This window comes from Anoplophora glabripennis, unplaced genomic scaffold (assembly GCF_000390285.2).
Source record: "Anoplophora glabripennis isolate ALB-LARVAE unplaced genomic scaffold, Agla_2.0 scaffold45, whole genome shotgun sequence".
Lineage (NCBI taxonomy): Eukaryota > Metazoa > Arthropoda > Insecta > Coleoptera > Cerambycidae > Anoplophora > Anoplophora glabripennis.
In genome coordinates, this window is record NW_019416437.1 from 624,151 (window position 1) to 648,254 (window position 24,104).

The following is a 24,104-nucleotide window of genomic DNA, read 5'->3' on the forward strand; positions in this document are numbered from 1 at the left end:
CATTAGAATTATTTCAGAGACTACTTCGATTTGAATTTTGAAAATTTGGGATACAGGGTTTTCGGGCATGCCCTTCTCAACTAAAATAATGGCGTCCACGTACCACTTCCGGTTATACCGGAAGTCGCCATCAACTTGCTTATTTTAAATGGAACACCCTATATATTATTGCAATTTTGGAGGGCATGCCCGAAAACCCGGTATCCCAAATTTTCAAAATTCAAATCGAAGTAGTCTCAGAAATAATTCTAATGGGCCGTCACCGTGAGACACTCTGTATGTACTTTAAAATAAACTGTAAAATTATTGAATGAACAATGCATTTCTTTAATTTATATTAAGATTCATTTAACGGAAAAGATATTCTAAATGTTTACTTGGCAAGAACAATGCATATTATGTCTCCTTTTCTAAATTTATATACTACAGCTTTAAAGTCAAATTTCTCAACAATGCATTGTCAAATTGCCAAAATAGACTCCAGTTGCGCTACGTATAAACTTTCAATATAAGAAAATTAAGAGGAAGTTCATCCCAAACAATTTTAAACTGATTTTAAAAATTATTATTGATATAAATAAACTCCTTCTAGTTCAAAAGAAATTTCAAAAATTACTAGTCTAATCATGATTTTATGTAAGAACTTTTTTATCGCAAAATACTGTCGAAGAGGAAATAAAAAATCCTGAATGTGCGAAATGATTGATTACTTACCTATGAAAACGTTATGAACGAGCTTCTCTAGGTAAGCATCCTGAAGGTCAGTGCTCCAGGAGTCGTTCTTTTTGTCTGTATTTGTCAAACCACCTATAATGAATATTATTGGCTTGAGTACGTTGACGCTTAATTTTTCAATATCGTCCTTGGTCATAAATCTTCCTTCCTTGTTATACGACGTGACATATTTAAAGGTTGGCTCTCTAGTTTCGCTTAAAACTGAAAATTACACATAGTTCAATAACAATTAACATTATTTCCTGCTACAAAATAGTTAAATTAAACCTGTTGATTGCTGTTAGTTATATTAGGATACTTTGATGCATATATATTAATTTTGTGTTTTATTTTGACAACACATCTCTTCAAGTTTATCCTGACCTCACTTTGGAACCGTATTCGTACATAAGATAAAAAATAATTTTAAAATGACCTTTGAATCTAACCTCAATCTCAGCAAAGTACAATTAATTAGATATGTACTGGATTGTAATTAAAAAGTAATTATAAATAATTCATTTAAAAATATAAAAACTTCTGCTTACCTGCTTGGGACTTTAGTAAGTAAAATAAAACTAGCACTGTAAAGTGTTTCATCATGGTAATCCTAACTTTGCAATTGAATAGTATTCGGATATATTTATTAATTGTCATCATTTCAAGGTTTATGTACTCTCCGTTAAAATTATATAGCAAACAACAAGTTGTCAAAGTACTTATATATGATATGAATTGGAAAAACAAATAACTTTTATATCTCGCTACAAATTTCCCAGAATACCTATTAATTGTATAATACAACAATACTAGAAACTTTGACGATAATATTTACTATTACATTTATTTGAAACTACAGAAGATGTATTTGTAGGAATATTGGGATTGTTATGCTTTTACAATATACTTGGTATTTAATTTAAAGATAGTGACAAGCATTATTTTTTACCTTTGTATTTTATTAAATCGTTATTGAACTCTGTAGAAAAGCCCAACGGTATCACCTTAATTTCATCTAAAATTCATCTAGTTTGTTTATCTTTCGGTTTTAATATAATTTAAATACATTTGGTGATAACTTTGTTTCCTAAAACATTAGTAGTCAGTAGGTGTCAAGTGTACAGGCTATAATTATAGCAAAAATAGGTATGAGAACTGTATATTCCAGGAAATTGAAGACAATATTTAATTTTACTATATTGCATAAGACTCGTTCGCTAATACTACTTCAGAAAACTTTCCTCTAGAATTTGCCCTGGGGTTACTTTTTTTTGGTAGACAGATTGTCTACAGTTTTGACAAAAATCAACCTAAAATTAAATTATATTAATTAAGTGGAACGTTTTATATTATTTACAAATAAATATACGAGTTAACTGATAATTAGGGTTAAAAAAATTAACCAAAGCTTCTTCTGACCAAACCAAAGCAATTGTTGAATATCCCTCTGAAACAATATATTTCCTTTAAAAGTTATGCGCTTCAAAGATATTTTTTGATTGATTTTATTAAAGACACTGCCATATTTCAATAAAACATAGCATAGGGGATGTTTTGCTGTACACAAACATGAATTTGTTTATTATTTACAAAAAACTAGAGATAATTATAAACTGTTTAAACAGACTCAATTTTTTTGTTGTTTCTGTTTATTAGTAGAGATTTTGAAAATTTTCTGTTTACAAAAAAAAGTGAGATAAAAACTGTTCACCTCTTTCCGTGTAGTATGTAAGTCGAAGATAAATCCAGATAAATTCTCTATAATTTTTAATAACATTGTTTTTATATTAATTTTATGGCACCATTTTGCTTCAAGGTCAAAAAATTTAAATTTTCTGATTTTTGTTACAGCGTTTGTAGTAGAAATGTTAAATATTTCAATTAATAATTATTGTATAGGCCAAACTAAAAAAGCTGATTCAATTTAGGTAAAAATATTACTTGGATATGCACAAGAACTTTTTTTTTTCAATTTCATTTATTCATCTGCAGTTACATAAACTACGGTGAATGCGATTGCTCTAGGTGACTAAAAATGGGAATCAATGTAACATTCCGCCTTTTGTAGTAATTTATAATCCACTCGTTAAATTTTAACTAGAATGCGAGATCAAAGAATGGTCTGTGCAGCCTCAAAGTGGGCATAGTACGAACATGGGCAATAATAGCGTAATGGATATCAAAGGAGAGTGCACTGCGTTGAAAAATACCCTTATTTTATTATCCGGTCTTTGAAAAAAAAGCGGTTAATATATCTGAAGGCTAAAATGGCTTTGGTCTTTATTAAAACCTTACCATTATTGTCCAATAACTGCCACTATTCTTTTTAGAACACAGAGAAATATTACTTTGCATTAAATCATTTCCATTTGTCCTAAAGTACATATTCGTAGGTTTGAATACAGTCTAGTATATTTATTTTTAATGATAACTTGTAATAATCTTAAAATCTAGAAAAGCCCAGCTTATATATAAATGTTATACCGGGTGTTCCCAAAATTAAAGCAACATAATTTGGTCACAGATTCTTAAGACAAATTTAGGGCAAAGTGACCTCTCTTTAGGAGTTACAGCCCCTTGAAATCCACACCTAAGAATAGTCTTTTTTATATCTCAGAACCCTGTTGTACGAAAATCACTAAATTTGGTACACAGAGGTTTTATGTCATATGGAATCTGATAGTACTACACTTTTTTGCGGAGAACCCCCTTAAAACATTTTTGGATCCCCTTGTCTTTGGAGCCAAAAAAATTTGATTGCATATTTGAATTACTTCCGTCCGCTAGAAAGCCAACGAATTCAGAAACTTTTTTGTCTCTTCATATTTTTTTCGTAAAACGCAATATTTTCGAGAAATGTTATCGAATGCATATCGTGATTCGTGATTCGCTTGAAATTCTACATGTTCATCGTAGGTGGATGGAGATGTATTCGATCACATTTTACCAATTTTCTCGAATAACTTTCTAGCGAACTAATAATTTTTAAGAAATTCACATGTGCGACCGAATTTTTTTGGTTCCAAAGACAAGGGGCCCCACGAAAAAGCATCTTAAGGGGGTTCCCCGCCAAAAAGCATAGCACTATCAGATTGCATATGTCATAAAAGCCTTATGTAACAAAAGTGATTCTCGTACAACTGAGTTCTGAGATATAAAAAAAACTATTCTTAGGGGCGGATTTCAGGGGGCTATAATTCCGAAAGAGGGGGCCACTTGGCAAAAATAAAAAGTACTCTACATTTGTCTTAAGAATTTGTGACCAAATTTTGTTGCATTAATTTCGAGACACCTGTATATTTAGATTTAGTCTCTCGCCTGGAAGGATGAAGCAATATTTTATTTTAAATATTTGAAATATCCCGATGCTTAATAATTTTTGTACCTTCGAAGTATTGAAATGCAACAGAAATTACTACTGCTACGTACTTAAATTGAAACTGTGCATTTTTTGAATTATATTACTTCATTTAAAAAAAATTGTATAGAATTATTGAATATTTTTGTGAAATGCTTAATTTCTAAAGCTTATTTTCCAGCCAATTTTAGTACGATATCTCCCACAAAAATTTTATAGGGTAAATGAAATTGTTTCCGAAGTTCAGTCAACAAGAAAAAAATGTTGAATTTTCGGAGACGTAGCATACACAAATGGAATATAAATAATATTTGTATGGGAATGTTACACTACCTACGCATATCAACTCAGAAAGAACTTGTTATTTTTTCTTTAAACATCGCCATGTGAGAAGCTACACACGCGAATGGAAAATAAAGTAATATTATTTCGAACCTCCTACGCATATCTACTTTCAGCAATTTCATTTTCGCTGAAATAGAGCATTTTTTATATTTATTATAATCCATTTATTTTGAGTAAAAGTAATATTGGTATACAAAATTAAAACATATTTGGAAGCTTTGCAATTAATTAAATGTATATTTAATTTGAAATGTCAGAAACAGCCAGAGGTACCCAACTCGAAAACAATGTATTCATGACTAATATTCAATATAATATTTGTGTAATCAGTATCAGACAATAATTTATTTGGCAGTATTCAACATTCTTATCAGTTATAATTATGTCATCAGGAGTCAGTATACAGAAATAGTATTCATGATAATAAAATTATTTTATGAATAATATGGTATCCATGAATATATAAGTACTCATTAATATTAAGGATTCATTAAACCAGGAGAGTCATTATGTGTGTATCTATATTAAATCTGCGATGGTTTGATAAAATTTTGTCATGATTACATTAAAGAGAATTTATACTAAATTTTATTTTAAATGCAGAGCAGTAACCTTACACATATAGGTATGTATATTAAACTTTTCTACAGTTTTATTATTGCTATTACATACATATATTTCCAGTTATACGAAGAGGAAGGTTCACCATAAGTGTCATCTCTAAATGAATACTGACCTACTTAATATAAAAATAAAATTAAAATGTTATGTTATGTAAAATATATAAGTTGTGGATTACTATGAAGGTATAAGATTTATTGTAGTTTTCCAAAAATTGGCGCATTGTACCTACCACAAAAAATATGCATTATTAAACAATTTTTTTAATTCTGATATTCAGAAAATTTTGCCACAAACGTTGTTTCTAATAAGTCTGCAAACTTTCAATGTAATAAAAATAATGCGTTTTTCCTAATTTAAGTTGTTTTCTTTTAAAAATCTATTACATTAAAAAAATCAAGTATTTTAACTCATTGACCGATATATGTCTGAATCTGAAAAACTATTAACTTTTGTTAATATTTTATTATTATAACTTTCTGGAGAAAACTTCCTTAAAAGTTCCTAATTTTAATATAGAAATATGTTACACTGGAAAAACTTCAAGTAATGTCGTTATACAAATTTGAAAAAATAATTTAAAATTTGCTCTAAAACTTATATGCTCTGATTACCTACTTAAGTAACCGTAAATTCTGAAATTATGTCTAGTACCTACTATGTTATCTAGTCCTATATTTTTTTCTGTTAGATCTCATTAATTACACTCAAATTAACTTACACATTGTAAATTTTCACCACTACATTCACATAACGTGAATACTTACAGAATGCAAATATTCTGTATACGAGTACTTTTTGAATGTTGTACTCAAGTAAACACGATTTTTTTTTTAACAGAGTATTCGGTATTCACGGATTCAATACTTTTTCTGTAATCATACTCAGCTCTGTAAACCGTTTGACAAACATCTTGTTTAAATATCACATTTAATTAACGCCACTCCTGTCTTGTTCTACTGCATGTATTTTATCTGCCCTATCGGTCCATATGAAATATTTGTTCAAATGTTATCGACTGGGAAAACAAATGAAAATATTCCCATGCACAAAGTATTATTAAGTATGCATTTATTCATTGTTACGCACCAAAAACCAATAACATACAAAATCTAATTTAAATAACCAAATAGCATGTAAATTATCAACAACAGGAGCGGGTTCAAACGTGCTATAATCAATTCATACAATGGATAACTAAACAAGGACAGATATGAGCAAGGATGTTCCCTGATTTAATCTGACTGAACACAGGTATTGTACGCTTACCTTCAAAATCGACTCAATTAAGTAACAAATAATTTCATGATACTGCTAGAATCTTATTTAGTTTACAAAGTTTACTGTTATAATAATTATACAGGCTGTTTCCTAAAAAACGCCGCAAACCACAACTCCGTCATTTATAGTCTGATTTATAAAATAAAATAAAAAATATGAAATGGCTCTAAAAACACTATAGAGTGAGCCTATTGGAGCATATTTTTATTTTATTTTTTTTTAAGGCAAATGTCACTTTTTTTTCAAATGACAATATCGATTTTTTTTTTATTTATTATTGTACAGATTTTTATTCTGAATTCAACGATGTATATAGTAAAGTTTACTTTTGCAAAACATGTATTACAGAAAAAGCATGAAAATATTAGTCAATACCGCATTATTAGCGCCCGGTCGTTTAATTGACAACAAACATATTTTAACTAAGCATGTATGCCTGGAAAACAAAAAATAATACAGCAAAGCAAGTAACTGTCATTTTGGCATTTGCGTCTGTTATTTACGCATTATACTCTTTCTGTGTCATTTACAGTAGCTTATTTATTGAAATAAGTTAAACAGCGCAAAATATGAGTAATAACAATTGACGGACATGATTCAGGTGCTCAGGTACTTTCGTTGTAATAAAAACTGTGGTGCAAGAATCCGCCTCTACAGAGAACTATTTCCTCACAGAGAAGAACCATAACCACGTAGATTTGTAAGACTTGAAGAAAATTTGAGAAACTATAGTGCTTTTAAGAAACCAAAACGAGAGGAACGCCAATTTAATGAAAACATCGAGTTCAATGTTCTTCTTAACGTTGAAGAAAACCCAAGAACTTCCATTCGGGAAATTTCTAATAATATTAAAGCATCAAAGGGAACTAACTGTACAGGGTGGTTGATTTTCGATAGTTTTATAGGGTACAGCCAAAACGGAGATAGATACAAAAAATCTGATATCGATGTCCCGTCCTCTTTTTTTGAGTTTACTTCGCTGGTACCAAAAGGTCTTGGCTAACTTGATTAGTTTTAGATATACAGGTTTTTTTTTAATGGCCCATTTAAATTAACCTCTCTATCTCCGTTGTCATTCAATTTAGAAGAAAAAAGTGTGCACATTATTTGTTCTATTTTTTGTTAGGAAGCCAGTGGCGTATTCAGATTTTTTTACAAATCGCACAGTTTTTCCGATACTACATAAACATAGGTTTTTTTAAATAGAACACCCTGTATTTCGCCATCCCGTTGAATAACATTTTATTTGGAAAAAATTCTCGCCACTCGCCAATTTTCATCGTCTCGTCGTGTTTTTTTTTTTAATAATCTCGTGGTAATCTGAATTTTCATATTCCGGTGAGGTTTTTTCGAAAAACCCTTTTTTTTAATGCTTAGGGAGCGCCCCAACGTCAATGTCGAAGAAAAAAATTTTAAATACTCGATGTTCAGTTGTAGAAAAAAATGTTTAAAAAGTATCTGCTATTAATAAAATTGATTATTATGACCCTTGATGATATATTTGGAGTTAGGTTTTTGAAGAAAAAATATCAGATATATCATCAAGGGTCATAAGGGGCGCCCCCTAAGCATTAAAAATGGGTTTTTCGAAAAAACCTCACCGGAATATGAAAATTCAGATTACGATATTATTAAAAAAAAAATCACGACGAGACGATGAAAATTGGCGAGTGGCGAGAATTTTTTCCAAGGCTTTTATAAGCAGCGAAGGTATATTCAACCGGCATAATGCGCGTTATTGGTCAGATGTGAATCCTCACCAAACTGTGGCCAGAATTCAGCAAGGGCAATTTGGTTTTCATGCATGGGTAGCTCTCTTCCTCTTTACAAGAAAATATTATTGAACCGCTTGACGATATGCCACTAGGTCAACGATATCACATGTCCTTTCAGCATGATGGTGCGCCTCCAGATAATTCCCACAAAGTTAGAGAATTATTAAATCATAATTTCGAGGACAATTGGATCGGTACGTACGGACCAAATAGGTGACCGCCTAGGTCACCAGACCTAACCCCTATAGACTTTTATTTTTGGGGGGATCTTAAAGACAAAATTTACAAGTATAGAGCTAATAATGTCGAGGAGCTAAGGGGACATTTTGAAAACTATATACCAGTGAAGTAAACTCAAAAAAAGAGGACGGGACATCGATATCAGATTTTTTGTATCTATCACCGTTTTGGCTGTACCCTATAAAACTATCGAAAATTAACCACCTTGTACATGCAGTATTGAAAAAGCACAAATTCACATACATTCCTCAAAAAGTACAGGCAGTAGAGGACGACTACAATTTGTTTCTGTAGTTGTTTGTGTTTATTGTTCTTCTTTTAATGTGTTTTGTGTTTAATTAATGTTATTTCGTGTTGAACTTTGTATAATGGTTAATGTATTTAATTGAATTGTTTTTCTTTTAATTGATATTCATTGTATTGTTTCTTTTCTGTTAACTACAAAATTCTCTTTTGAGTTTTATTTGCTTTGCTGTATTATTTTTTGTTTTCCATGGCACACATGATTAGTTAAAACACATTTGTCATGAATTAGTGGCCGGGCGCCGAATGCGGTATCGACTAATATTTTGTCCTCTTTTCTGTAATAAATGCTTTACAAAAGTCAAGTTCATATACATCGTTGGATTCAGAAAATACATCTGCACAATAATAAATAACAAAAAAACTATATTGCCATTTGAAAAAAAAAGTTGACTATCGCTCTTCAAAAAAAAACAAAAGTAAATAACCTCTATTAGGCTCCATTTATACTGTATTTAGTTTTTTCTTTTTTAAAATCAGATTGTAAATAACGGATTTATGGCTTGCGGCGTTTTTTAGGAGACAGCTTGTATAGATATAATAAAAAAAAACTGTTAACCTAATTCGCGTTCATAATGTTTTTGACAACAATAACAAACAATCCGATATGTGACTTGTAACAGTATGCAAAACTGTTCCAGCGCCATCTATTTGATATGATTTAGAAAGCGAGCACCGTAAACTAAAGTGAAAGACTGAAAGTTTTCTCATTTTTTTCTCAAAGATTTCGTTAGAAGAAAATAAAAAAAATCAAACCGTGTAAAAAAATGTATATAATCCCATTTTAAAAAAATATCGATGACGTCACCACTCATCTACGGTGTGATGAAAAAAACAATTGTGCGTCAGTATAAAGAAAATAACATCCCATTTAAAAATATATGTTACTAATACTAGACAGGGTGTCCAAAAATGGGTAACCGACTATAAGTTCGGGGTCTTTATAATAAACCAGACTGTATATTGTAACTTTTTACAAAATACACCGAAAAAATATTGTTATAATATCATTCTTTAATATAATTCCTATGTTTATTATGTCACAACATATTGTACTTTTTTATTTGTACTTTATTATTTAATTAAATGATATTAAAATTAACCCTTAAATAGCAAATTTTAATAAAACTTTGAATGAGAATATAAGCAACTACTCCTATGCACCTTGTATGCTACTGCGCACCCTGGGCAATAGTATAAACATGTATAGCAATAATAGAGAAAGTCATAGTAAACCCCGTTAGGGATAATTGCCTAATTAATTAACACATCCCGTCCGCTCTCACCGTTACATCCGAAATGCGAGCCCCGAAAACGTACATCATACATAATGTCACATTTCGCAACACTAACAATTTCCCTCGTTTCCAGGCCACGGTATCCTGCCCCTAAAGGTACCCGCAGAGGCCACCGGAAGTTGTACGCTGCAAACTCTGATAAACTGTACCGGAAACGACAAATGCGAGCTCCAAAGTTCTTCCCAAATGAGACTTGTCGGCCCTGTCAGGGATGTCATCATTCGTCCCGCCAAGCACGCGTACAGGCCTGGAGAAACCAGTAAGTTCTAGACTCTCACGTAAGAATGTTTCCAGTGATACAAGGATATTCCTTTGCTTGAATATGAAATTAAGTGCTCATTTTATGACCGAAGTTCAACATACTTATGTGAAATAGATTTTGTAAAATTTCAACCAAACGTTTTCCTTTATTATTTCAAAAACTGTTTTTTACTGAAATATACTGTAGCAAAGTATGGCAGACTGCCATAAAAATAATGGAAGCACATTTTTATTATTATTAACTATCATATTTTTAATTCATCTGTGAGAAGTTGTACTATTTTGCCGTTGCATTTTTTATGATCCTCTAAAGGCATAATACAAATCCACAAACCATGTTCACATCAAAAAATGTTCTTAATCAAATACCATTTGCCTCTAAACCGCAAGGTTCTATTCTTGGAGCTCTGATGTGTGCGTTATTTATTAATGTTGTTGCTTCTCTCTTAAAAGCGAGTTATTTGTATACGCGAACGATGTAAAAATATTTCGTTCCATTAATAGTGTTTTTATGTCGTGAATCTCCAAGAAATCTGGATATAATAAACTCCTGGTGCAATGTTAATAAATTGCTTTTAAATTCAACGAAATGTGATGCTTTTAGTCGACGAAGAAATACGGGTATAAGCTTAATGGGTTTGTTCTATAGCGACATATCTTGTTAAAGATGTGGGTGTATATGTTTACTGCAATTTATGTTGTTGTCTATGATACACACATAATGTGTATTGGGATAAATTATTTATTGATGACCAGTATCCACTTAAAGATTCAATTCAAATGGTATAGATTATCTCAAAGACAAGAGTTAAATTTCATCGTCTTTCTACCTAAGATTAGTATAATAGGGTAATATGCGAAGATATATTACAAATGATTTAATGTAATTTTTATGTTCATCTATCCTAATATTCAGAAATCGAGAAGTCTCTTCAGTATAATGTTTATTGCATTCAAATGGTATGCTATACATGCAATTTTTTGAATTTCGAAAATCATTATTTGGGCGTGTCTTTGACAATAAAGTCCATAAAGTATTAGTTATGTGAAAAAATGCTTAATTTGTAACCTATTTTCCTTAATTTTTCCAATAGCACAGAAACGTGCAATTCTGGATGTAACTTCTCTTTGCTAGCTAACAGAATTTGTCTTATAACCCTAAAGATAAAATTCTCAGGGTTTTGATTATTTATTATATTTTTTATGAATTTCAATTCATTATTAAAATTTTCACTTTTTGGAAAAATCAATTTAGCTCTAATATACCAACATTTAACTACACCTTTCTTTATATCAGTATAATGCTTTGAATTAAAATTTAGATATCTGTCAGTGAGTTGATTTTTTATAAACACTTGTTTCTAAATGATTGCTATTTTTTAATTAAAACATCTAGAAGAAAGAATGTATTATTGCTTTCTATTTCCAAAGTAAAAATTGTTGGTTCTTGGTATTAATATTATCTAGAAATATATTTAATTCCTCAATGGTAAAATGCCAAATTGCAAACATATCATCTACGTATCTCCACCAAACAGAGTTTTTTATTTAAATTGTTTACATAGTTTTCTTCAAAAAAGTTCATAGAATATTACATAAAATTGGTGATAATGAGGATCCCATTGCGATTCCGAAATTTTGTTATTTTTGATAATAGGTATTCAATGTTGTATCTACTAGTATATTAATAAACACATAACCAATCAAAACTCACCATTAAATAACTAGTATTTAAAGTTTTTCCAAAAGATGTTTACTATTTTTAATGTATGATTCAGAATATCCAAATAAAGGTTTGATGATTTCCAATAAATATTTTGCCTGTTTATTACAAGGAATTAATAAAATTATTTAAGAAGTATGGTTCATTAACATAGCTTTCAAGCACTCTATATAAATAAACTAAATATTTTTCCTGAATGTTCTTGCACAACATACCAAAGTAGAAAAACTGTTGGCTATCAAACGATTTTTTTCACATTCACGTCCTCAAATTTAACCGGATTTATGGGGCGGATAATAAAGTATCGTGCAAGGGATGTATATTCGGAGCTAGATGAATCACTTTTGTTTCCCGCCAATAATTCAATTTCCACCTAGTTTACGTTAATTCTAGGACGTTTCGAGTCCTTTTTCCCATCCGCACGACTTCTCGGATGCCTTGATTAATTCCATATCGTAATCTGATGTAAAGTTTGTTAAGTTGGTAATATCTCTTTCGCCTTTTGTTCTTTGTTCTTTTATCCCACACATCCTTCGAGATTTTGGTGTTTCCACGGACAACTTTTGTGCTTTATATGATCGAATTTATTTCCATAGCGACATGTCATTACGGTACAATGACGCCGCTCAAATAAATTAGAAGAAAAGTTTTCAACAAAAGATTGAGGCCCCCGCGCTACGCTGAAGTATTTTATGTAATCAATTTTGTTAACCCTAAAAAACTCCTTTTTTATTACTTCCATCGCATACCAGAAACTCAGTTAGGATATGTGTTAAAAAAATACTTGCTTATTTATTTTCAAATATGTGTTCATGTATCCTTTATTTATTTATTTGTATTAATTCATTCAATATTAATACAATGTGGTAAGTCTGTAATTAAAATATAACAAAAAAAGAAAGAGAAATGAAAATATGTATGAAGTATGAAGAAAAATAGACACAAAAATATGAATGTACAAATATTCAAACAAAAATAAGAAACGATATACACACAATAAGGAATAACATTCACAAAATAAGGAATGTATATTCCGACTTTCGTGTTACTTTTTTATAGTTTGAATGGAATTGGTATTATTTTCTTTCTCGAAGATAAATAAGGGCGTGTTACAAAGTGTTGTGCTGGTTGAAATTGTTATTACTTCTAGCTTATAGTAGTAGTACTTTGATTTGAATGCTATTTACTACACCAGACTCCAAGTTATTATGGACAACTTTATACAAAAACATGTCTTGAAAAACAGATCTTCTTTTAGATAGGACACGAATATTAAAATACTCAAGCAATAAATCGCGTGGAAAATCCTGAGGTGGAATATGTCAGGCCTCGGAAACCTACGCCTACTATATTTATTTAAAAGTTGCAATTTGATTATCATAAATTGGGTTCCAGACCACTGATGCATATTATAATGTAGAACGAATAAGCGTAATGTATAGAAATCGTGGTGTAGAGATTACAGATAAAGCTGGCTAAAACGTAACTCCAGGGTCTTTTATGTAATCGAGTCTATTTAGAGTTATATTATATAATTTGTAATCAAGTTTAATAAACCTTTTATTTTTAATGAATGTAATGATATTACACTTGGCTACATTTAGCATTAAACTGTTATATTAATACAATAGTTTAGTCGTTCACATACATAAATAGTGCATTTATAAATCTTCCATAATATCGTTTATAAACAAAAATAAAAAGTAATAGGCCGAGTGCAGAATCTTGAGGTACGCCAGATATTTAATAAAATATTATGAGACGTTGAATAAACTGATACCTATTTTGTAACTATAATTGAGACAGTTGCAGTAAAGAAGCAGATAGATCAAATATACCTAGTTTGGTCAACAAATTCCAAAAAATTGGATACCTACATTCATATTTTTTACAAGTTTGGACACTACGAAAAAAAATCTCATCCACGATATACCCTTTCAACAAAACATGATATTTTAAAAAAGTTTCAAACATTATACAATTATTTTGACATAAAAAATATGCAAGTTTTCATTTTTGGTTCAAATTGTCAGTCATCAAAAAATGAAGGTAATATTTTTATATATCTCACCATGAAAGTGGCCCTCGACCCGCAATGATAAATACCTCGATTCAGTGACCTCAAAAATATAAAGATATGTTGGTTACACTTCATTCCTAAATGTAGAAAGTGTAATCTTAACTATTTTTTGAGGTTAGGCACGAACTCTGACTAGTTGAAGTTATATGGATATCAGAATTGGTTTCAGCGATCCCGAAAACATAAATTGTGGTGGTTAGACTGTATTACTCATCGTAGAAAAGTATTATTTCAACGATTTGAAGTGTTTTTAAGGTTAGAGACGAACAGTGACCAGATGGGGTTTAACAAACATCTGAATTCGAAATCAGCAACCCCAAAAACGTATAGATATGGTGATTCAGTCTATTAAATAGTATTCTTATGTTTCTCATCTATCAATGTTGCTCCTTAAACAGAATTTTGTGTGCAAATTTTCAAAATAATTCATCCAAATATGCACAAAATATTGCAAAAAATTTAAAATATTTTCTTCATATTGAGTTCAATTGTCATAATGTCACGTCAACGATATTCCCTTAAGTTGTGTACCATTATTAATAAATCACCCCGTATATGACTTTACAAATGTGGAAAATACTCGTTACTATTAATTTGAACATATTACGTACATGACAGTCCATATACATTCCTGCCCGAAATCAATAAAAAAAATATTTTATCCAATGAACCGGATAATCAAGTTATCATATATTGTTGGAAAAAATGTTATGTATGTATACAGGGTGTTTCTAAAATAGGGTTTCAAATTTCTGCTGCGTTTATAACCCATTAAAATAAGCCAAAAAGGTCCTATCAACATGTGCCCTAAAACGCACCCTTAGGAAGTTATATGCCCTTAAAAGAGCTCAAACAAAACTGTTTTTCTTTTGTTATTGACAAAACGGTCGCAAATAAATAGAAAAAAATTTATGGGTCTGACATAACTTTTTACGTTAAATAACATGGGCTACTCCGTTTTTCGACATGCAATTCATATGCGTCCCATTTAGGTTGGTGAAGGGGGTTTTCGGCCCGTAGTTTTTTTTATTTCAATTTTTTTACAACTTTCTCTGCATATTTATAAAATATTAACAATTTTACGTAAAAAATATTATCTTTATCCAAATCGATATTTCCAATGGTTTTCGAGTAAATTGAGTTTGAAAATTACTCTGCTCCTTAAGTTATTAGGCCAAAAATTAAAAAAATCTGAAAATAAAAGACTGACGTTGCCACAACGCTTAACAATTTAAGTTATTGATAAACTGTCAATTGAGCTTTGCAGTGTTTAATTAGTAAAAGTGGTGAGTGGAAAATTTAAGTATACAACATTATTGCAACTCATAAAATGGAGTCATATTCAAACAAGGAAATAGCAGATGTGCACCTTATGTACGGCCGTGCAGCTGGAAATGCATCAGAAGCGAGGCGTCTGTATGCGGCAGCATATCCGAATAGAAGACTTCCTTTTCGACAGGTATTTCAAGTGCATATCTGCCATTTCCGTGTTTGAATAGGACTCCATTTTACGAGTTTTTTACGAGCAATAGTGTTGTATACTTAAATTTTCCACTCACCACTTTTACTAATTAAACACTGCAAAGCTCAATTGACAGTTTATCAATAACTTAAATTGTTAAGCGTTGTGGCAACGTCAGTCTTTTATTTGCCATGGTAAACAGATTTTTGTAATTTTTGGCCTAATAACTTAAAGAGCAGAGTAATTTTCAAACTCAATTTACTCGAAAACCATTGGAAATATCGATTTGGACAAAGATAATAGTTTTTACGTAAAATTGTTAAGATTTTATAAATCTGTAGAGAAAATTGTAAAAAAATTGAAATAAAAAAAAATTACGGGCCGAAAACCCCCCTCACCAACCTAAATGGGACGCATATGATTTGCATGTCGAAAAACAGAGTAGCCCAAATTATTTAACGTAAAAAGTTATGTAAGACCCATAAATTTTCTATTTATTTGCGACCGTTTTGTCAATAACAGAAAAAAAACAGTTTTGTTTGAGCCCTTTTAAGGGCATATAACTTCCTAAGGGTGCGTTTTAGGGCTCATGTTAATAGGAACATATTACTGAGTTATAAACGCAGCAGAAGTTTGGAACCCTATTTTAGAAACACCTTGTATAGTTAAATATAATGACGTCCAATAAACAAATAATTTATGAAGTGTATTAAATTCTCTAACTTCATAAACTAAACTAAAAAGGCACAATAATTAATCAAGGATGTCGCATTTTTAAAAAAACCTCCTTTGTATCGGCAATAGAATATGGTATAAAGACATACCAGTTCATTCATACCATCCTATTTAAAAAAAATAAGCAGAACAGATAAGATTAAAAATAGTAAACTAGTGTTCAGGCAAATAATAAGCAAAAGCAAAAAAACAAGAAACTCCCATCGTATTCTAAAAGATTTTGTAAGATTTCACATTCATTCAGAATCGAGAACAATTGAATTTGTTATATGTATAGTATTGGGAAAATGAAGCCTGGTATGGTTTCTGGATGGCTCTTAAAAGACAAGAGAATAAGAACTAGATTAGTTGTAGAGAGATCTTGGTGCAAAGGTGTTATCCAGTGACTGTTCCAAACATAAATGTTCGTATAAGTGTGCATTCGACGAGTCATCTGTGAAAGATGTAGGTAATCTTCTCCGATAACCAAGTAGTAATAAAGATCAGGTCATGTCGTTGTCTGACAAGATATTGAAGGAAATGAAAAATTGCTTTCTTAAGATCAGGTGCATTCCTTATAGTGTTGTTAAACACACTTTGAAGAGATGGGTAGAAAAGTACTTCATAAATACTAGAACTAAATACCAGATTCATTTGAAGGAAATATTATGGAGATTATGAGCAAACTCACGCTCAGAGAAATCACAGGATCTTTAACAGGAAATGTCGTTTGAAAAAACACATCGGCATATAACAATATTGGAGAACTCGATCTCTACCGGGAAGAGATCATTGCGTTGCCCATCCTGAGTCAGTGTGAGGATCTTACGCTCCTGAGAATTGAGAGAAATAATGGTTAGTAGAAATACATTCTTAGTCATTTACTAGATATTGAAAATGCAATTCAATACTGGACATGTAGTTGTTTCCCACAATATAATTTAATGAGAAATCGATAATTTTCTTAATAGCGCCTGCAGGAGATACATCAGCCTCTTTTATAAAAGCCATTGTTTAAATTAAAATCTCAGAGGCCCAAGTAGAAATCCAATAAATCTATTCCGTAACAATCCCTTCTTTCTCCACCCTATCGTTGATCTGTTTTACGGCTATTTATAAAGTTGGATTTCGAAATTTGTATTTTACGAGTCGCCTACTCCGACGCTTTTAAATTGTCTAAAGTTGTTTCTGTAGATCAGATTATCCTGAAAGTTTTCCTTCAGAATTATCGTTTATCTGCACGTAGTTTTATACGCAACCGAATCTTTTTCTGTAGTTCTTTAAAAGGGTAGAGATAAAGAATTTACTACCTATAAAAGTAGATTTGGATAAGCAATTGGTCTATTTTACGATGTACCTTTAAAACGTGAAATAGACGCGGACGCGTTAAACGTGGATAATGCGGTAGTTTCAACGATGATGAATTCATTTCTAAGCAGTTTAAGGCCATTAAAAATAAATTATCTCCGTCGAATTGGACTGAAATGGATTTCATTGTTTATCTGACAAACACAAAACAGTTTATTTCTTCAAATTGTTATCAATAAATTCGTAAACAGATAAGAAAGCAACAAGATAGTTTATGTAAATATTGTGAAAATTTTAAGTTTTGCGTCGCAGGTTATCTTTTTTAATATACAGGGTGACTCAGAATTCAGTACAAAGAATTTAGTGGCGTATTTTTGAGGTCAAAATAAGACTTTTTTTCTATAAACGTGGGTCCACAAATGCTTAGTTTTCGATATACAGGATGTTATTGTTTTTTATTTATTTTTTAATTTTTAGGAATAATTTCGAAACAAACTTGATTGTTTAATCATAGAACTTTAACAATTTTTCCTTTGAAATTCTAGAAATTTCAACATCGACGTCGAATTATCTTAAGGTGGGGATTTAGTATGTATATTTTTACCGTGTAACAGAGCTTCAGATGAGGACACAAATCACCGAAGAAATCAACATAATTGGATATTATTATATATCAGTGTATTCGCAATGGTTCCCGCTAGTGAGTGAGATAAATTTCAATGCTCATGAAAACAGAAGAATAATTTAAATAAATGCCAAAGTACCTCAATTTTAACCATACTGTTAGTCTGTCAATATATTGCATTTACGACGGAACTAGGTCAGGCATAATAACCAAACTACTTCACTCACTAGAATGAACATCTAGGATCATTTGAATTTAATTTTCAGATTAATATTTATTAATAATTCTACAATTTGTGTCCTCAAGTAAAATGACAACATTTTACACGATCTCCATTTTTATTATGTGTCTATACACGCGGTTCGTAACTGCACTCGAGATCGTGTAACCAGAATTAGTTTGTATAATCTCTCACAGGTGTCGCTACCCTTGAAAATGAAAATAATGCATAGAGTTGGTTTATTATAAAATGTGTGCTAGAATAAAGCATAATGGTCTAATATTATATTTGATATGCCATTCTATTTCAAATCATTATTTTTCGTTTAACGAACTTATCAGATAATTAAATAAATAATTTTTCAATAGCAGAAATTAATAAAGGCTAATACCAGTAAGGAAACAACAACAATTTATGCTTCTACGTATTAGAAACCGTAATAAAAGTGAGTCTTAAGTATGGCTAATTTTTTGAAAATTAAGTACATAATAAGATTTTGTAATGCTTAAGTAGTTCGAAAATATAACGTATAAAAAAATAATAATATGTACTAATTTTTCTTTATTAAGAATAAAGATTAAATTTTACATACAGGGCGTCCCACATAAAATCGTTATTTATGTTCCACTTCCTTGGTAGCTTCAAAATAAATTTACAGCTTAAAAATTAGCCCGGCTCAGGTAGATTTCTACTTCAATCTACAAATCAGTAGCTACTTACCGGTAAGAAGGAAACCACTGGATATTTAATGAAAAAAGTTAAGACCAAAAAAGTAATACATTCTTGAACATGAATATAACTAACATGATTTTAATTTCATATTGTCATGACAATCAACTTTTGCTTATTTTTAGTCACTTACTATCGAAATAAATTAAATAGACCCCCAAGTTTGGAAACCGATATTAAGAAGACGTAGGTGAAAAAAAAATTTGAAATTTGGACTATATGTATATAGCCTCACTATTAGTCTATTGTATGCTAAAATTTCAGTTGGTTTCGTTATCCCATTTTCTAGTTATTAATGAAATGAATTTTAAAAAATCACGGTTTTCTGCCTATAAAATTGATGCCTCTCACTTTAACTCGTAATTGTTTTGTTAACTGATAAAAAAATTCCAAATTTTTACTGACGATAAGTCGAAGTCTTTAGTACTGTAAAGGTCATTTGTCTCAAAAGGTCTTCTTTTTTTATTTTTAAGTAAAACAGAAGGGAGTGCTATCTTCGTAAATATTGCGTTCTTTAAAAAAAAAGAAGAAATTGGTATAGGTAGTAAATAACTGTAAACAACAATTTAAAAAAATATGTTATATGTTAGAATAATGCAGTTATAGATATGATATTCTTAAAAACAGTATCGGAATGGTCAATTACGTTCACGGTCCGATGCAGAGTATACAGTATAGCCTTTATAATAAATTTTATTATTTTAACAAATATTTTCAGATTGTTGTTTATAATTATTTACTACTTGAGTCAGTTTTTTTCTTTTTTTCAAGAATGCAATATTTACATCCCCTTCTGTTTTGCTTGAAAATAAAAAAAAGCTTTCGAGACAAATGACCTTCACAGTACTAAAGACGATAGTGCGACTTATCGTCAGTAATTTTTTTTTATTTTGTTCCCGTTATTTTATCATTTTCTAGGTTGAAAAAAATATCGATTCTGAAAATTTCAAATCGATATTTTAATTTCTAAAGGTCATTCATAATTATTTTAATTTTCAAAGTAGTTTACCTACCTATGTTTTCGAGCGACCTCTAAAAAATAAATATCAACGAACTAACAATTTTTTTTATTGAATTTGATCAACAAAAGAATAGAAATAAATCACGAGACACTTAATAAATGTCTCGAGGCAAAATTTACTACCGCACTGTGAGTATAAAATATTTATAATTTTTTAATTTTTTTGAAATTTTTTATTTTTTAGAGGTCGCTCGAAAACAGGTACACTACTTTGAAAATTAAAATAATTATAAGTGACCTTTAGAAATTAAAATATCGATTTGAAATTTTCAGAATCGAGATTTTTTTCAACCTAGAAAATTATAAAATAACGGGAAAAAAATTAAACAAAAAAAAATTCAATTTTTGACGATTTTGGAAATTTTTAAAAATCTTGAGCGAACTTTAAAAAAATGTTTTTTGGGCTGATTTTTTGAGGGGGCTCTTAAAAATGACAAACTAACATATTTTCACAAGAGACACGAAAAAAAATCGTTTTTTTAGGCCATCCTACTATACATATTATTCTCCAAACGTAATTAGTAGCAAGTGTTTATATATTTTAGTAATTAGGCAGTGTTTTATAAATTAATACGAGTCACCAAAGTAAAAATATACCTAATTCAAGTTATATCATTTTTACTGAAAATAGCAGGTAATTTACGTATCGGATTGTTAACGTGAAAATATAAACATTAGACTGTTGACTATTACTGGTATACTTTTTTAAGATTTTGAAGAAGAAACTACATGGAATTTTAAAAATTATATCTGCTTTGAAGCGTTGGCCGCTAGAGCAGCAGCACTTGCCGGGGTCCCGTTTCGTGACTCACGTTGGGTGATATTTTTTGTACAAAATCCCGTCCTTAAATTCAAGAACATATTGATCAATTGAAAAAAAATAAAACGAAATTGTTATTTAATTATATCCGTTACATTGCTAATCAAATGTAAATATTATTTATTTACAAATCTTGAGAGATGTGACCAATTTAGATTTCTCCGATCCTATAGACATTATTGACAAGAGTAGATAGCATATTTCACTTGTATGTGCAAGCCTCACATTCCAAACATTCCCGTCATTTCATATGTTTGAATCGGTGTTCATGCGGAATAGCTCGGCTATTTTGAAATAACCGACGAAATACCTATTCATTACAAATCAATTTTATAGCTGAATAAAAAGTAACTGTTGCAATGAACCGATTTTCATTAAGCTTGACGCAATAACCGATTAATTCCATTATCAAACAGTTTTCGTGATACTGAAAAAAAAAACTATTTAGCAATTAAATTAATCAAAATACTGGCTCGGTTTATTATTTTAATATACAGAGTGCAAGTAATTTCTTGAGTAACATTTTTTCTATCACCAGTAAGGTTATTTAAAACTCTGTTTTAGATAGCTTTATTTAATCTCTATTACTATAATTTATCTCTATTTTTTTAGGTAAATAAAATAGTTATTTTTATCCACTTTTTTATTAGCATTATTTTTTAAACCATTAATTAACTCCCACATTGTTTTTTGAAAATTACTGCTATCTCGGACAAAATCATCATCGAACTATAGTCCAATCAATAGGTAGAAGAGCTTACAAAAAATACCACCTGGAAACAAAAAATATGGTGATATAGGAAAAAAAATCTAAGAAAGATAGTGTTTTCTCCTGTGGCGCCGTTTTTCGCTGATAAAAAAAACTTGAACTCCAATCGAAAATAGTTAAATGAAAAAGTTGTAGCTATTAAAAAAAACCTATCGATTCGTATTTTTAAATATATCGATTCGCGATATTTCGAAAAAACCGTCAAAAATCGATTTTTTTTGTTGTATCTCTTGCAAATTAAGGATTTGAAACTTGTTACTTGCTGTAAATATAGCCCTCAGCAAGCAAAAAAATTTTTCGAGTTACATCGATTTTTGGAAAAAAAAGTCATCTCGAAAATCGGCTCTTCTTGCTCGACGAATAAATCGTAGAGAAACGAATCGGGACTTATTTTTTCTTTAAGAGTTGTACTTATATGGTAAAAAATAATGATAACGATTTTATTCATTTCAAGTATCCAAAAATTACTGAAAAAAGTAAAAATTGTTTGGTGTTTCTTAAATATATTTTTCGATTTTCACTTCTCGATAATGTCTATTGTGGGAATCGATTGCTGGTATTTTTACGCTGGAGGCGAGATATTTTTTTTTCAAAAAATTCCACAGGCCGCTATTTAAGGGCTACAGCGTCCATTCTTACAGAGAGTGAAGTTGAAGAAGTATATTGTCAATAAAAAAATACTATGATTCGTTTTAGCCACTTCTGCATTTTTAATTGTGCGTCAAACAGAAACATTCGAGCGCGGTGCGAGCTCACCGTAGCGAGCTCCGAAAATTGAATTCGCTCGTTGAAAAGCGCTCTTACTTTCAAAATCTTCATTATCTCGACTTCTTGACCACGTACAAAAATTCTTTTGTACTTATTCTGGGGTAGCTCGACGAGATAACCCAAAATATGACGTTTACGACGATCGTGGTATTTTTTGTAAATTTAATAATAGGCCGTGACAGATTGATTGGACTACTGTTAGAAATAATATTGTTTTGTTCCATAGAATATGATGCATATCAAATTTAAAACGTTTAGGCAAAATCCAACTAATTATACAAGGTGCGTGCGTAAACAGAACTTTTCAAAAATAAGAACAACAAAAACCTTTTTGGCAAAACCTAATTTATTTTATTCAAAATAGTCATCTTCAGATTCGATACAGCAATTTGCATGGTCTAAAAGCTTGTCGAATGAGTATTTTAGATCATCAGCCGGAATCTCTTTCAGGATGTTGGTAGAACCCTTTGGATGGCTTCCACAAAACACTTTCCTTTCACAGGCAAATGCATTTTTCCAAAAAGGTAAAAATCGCACGATATCAAATCAGGAGTATACTTGAGTGGTTAACTGTTAAAATGCGATTTTTAGTCAAAAAATTGCATTATCGGGCAACAAACACTAACTTCTTCTGCGCGATATTCTGACCAAATATGACGAACACCATGCACCAAACGCTTCAAAACGCCAGCATAGAATTGTGCAATAACGGTTTGTCCCGGTGGAAAAACTCTTTGTAGACAATACCCTGGAAATCGCAAAAGCAAATCAACGTTGTCTTCATTTTTGACTTCTCCAAACAAGATTATTTGAGTTTTGGTTCGTCTAGCGCCTTCTACTCAGGACTTTGGCACTTATTTTCTGGATCATAAACACCATGTTTCATCATCAGTCACAATGTTGTAAGGGAAGTTTTTTTCCATTTTGACTTACTTGATGATGTCTTTCGAATACTGAATTCTGAACAATTTTTGGTCGACAGTCAACTCATGCAGAACAAACCGTACACACTTTTCGGTAGCCTAAATTCAATAAACTGATGTTTTTAAGGTGCCCACTTTCAATTCTATGAATTTCAATGAAGATTTTGGCTGATCTTTGACGAATTCACGCAGTTTTCCTGGAATCTGTGAGGATCACGAATTTCGGTTTGACCAACATGCTGTTCAGTACTTATGTCCTTAAGACCATTTTTAAACTACACATATAAACAATCAACACCATAAACTTGATTCATAAATTGAAACGTTTTGGTAAAAGTTCTACCAAGTTTAAAACAAAATTTAATATTAGCTATTTCTTCTATGCTCATTTTTGTACTGATGACTCAAACATACTGTCAGTTCAGTCGCAATAACTCCGCATTTATTCGTCCAAACGTCCAGATATTAAAAAAAATGGCCACTGCGTAAAAAATACAATGAAAATAAAGAAATTTAAAGAATATTTACTTTATTTTTGTAAACTCAGATACTAATATTACACCAATTACGTAAACCATTTAAATAGAAAAATATCCACAAAAATGTTGGAATTTTGCTTACAAATTATATTCTCATTTGTTGCTGAGAACATCATCTGATGAATAGCGACGTATTTAAAAAAAAATAAAAATTGATATCATTAAATCGATATTGAATATAGAAATGATAACATATTTTTGATCCCA

At 30.5% G+C, this 24,104-nt stretch overlaps 2 protein-coding genes across 2 annotated transcripts in view; one reads left to right on the forward strand and one right to left on the reverse strand.

The window, feature by feature from the left end:
* LOC108917098 (lipase member H) overlaps positions 1–1,445 on the reverse strand; it is a 9,948-nt gene extending 8,503 nt beyond the window's left edge. The window contains exons 1-2 of the mRNA XM_018723536.2: positions 1,263–1,445; positions 715–936 (exon numbers count right to left, since the gene is read on the reverse strand). Of these exons, the coding sequence (XP_018579052.1) occupies positions 715–936; positions 1,263–1,374 (334 nt within the window). The 5' untranslated portion in view covers positions 1,375–1,445. The remainder of the gene's footprint in view (positions 1–714; positions 937–1,262) is intronic.
* A 6,731-nt stretch (positions 1,446–8,176) lies between these two features.
* LOC108917091 (C3 and PZP-like alpha-2-macroglobulin domain-containing protein 8) overlaps positions 8,177–24,104 on the forward strand; it is a 195,207-nt gene continuing 179,279 nt past the window's right edge. The window contains exons 1-2 of the mRNA XM_018723528.1: positions 8,177–8,288; positions 10,009–10,194. Coding sequence (XP_018579044.1) covers positions 8,177–8,288; positions 10,009–10,194 — 298 coding nt within the window. The remainder of the gene's footprint in view (positions 8,289–10,008; positions 10,195–24,104) is intronic.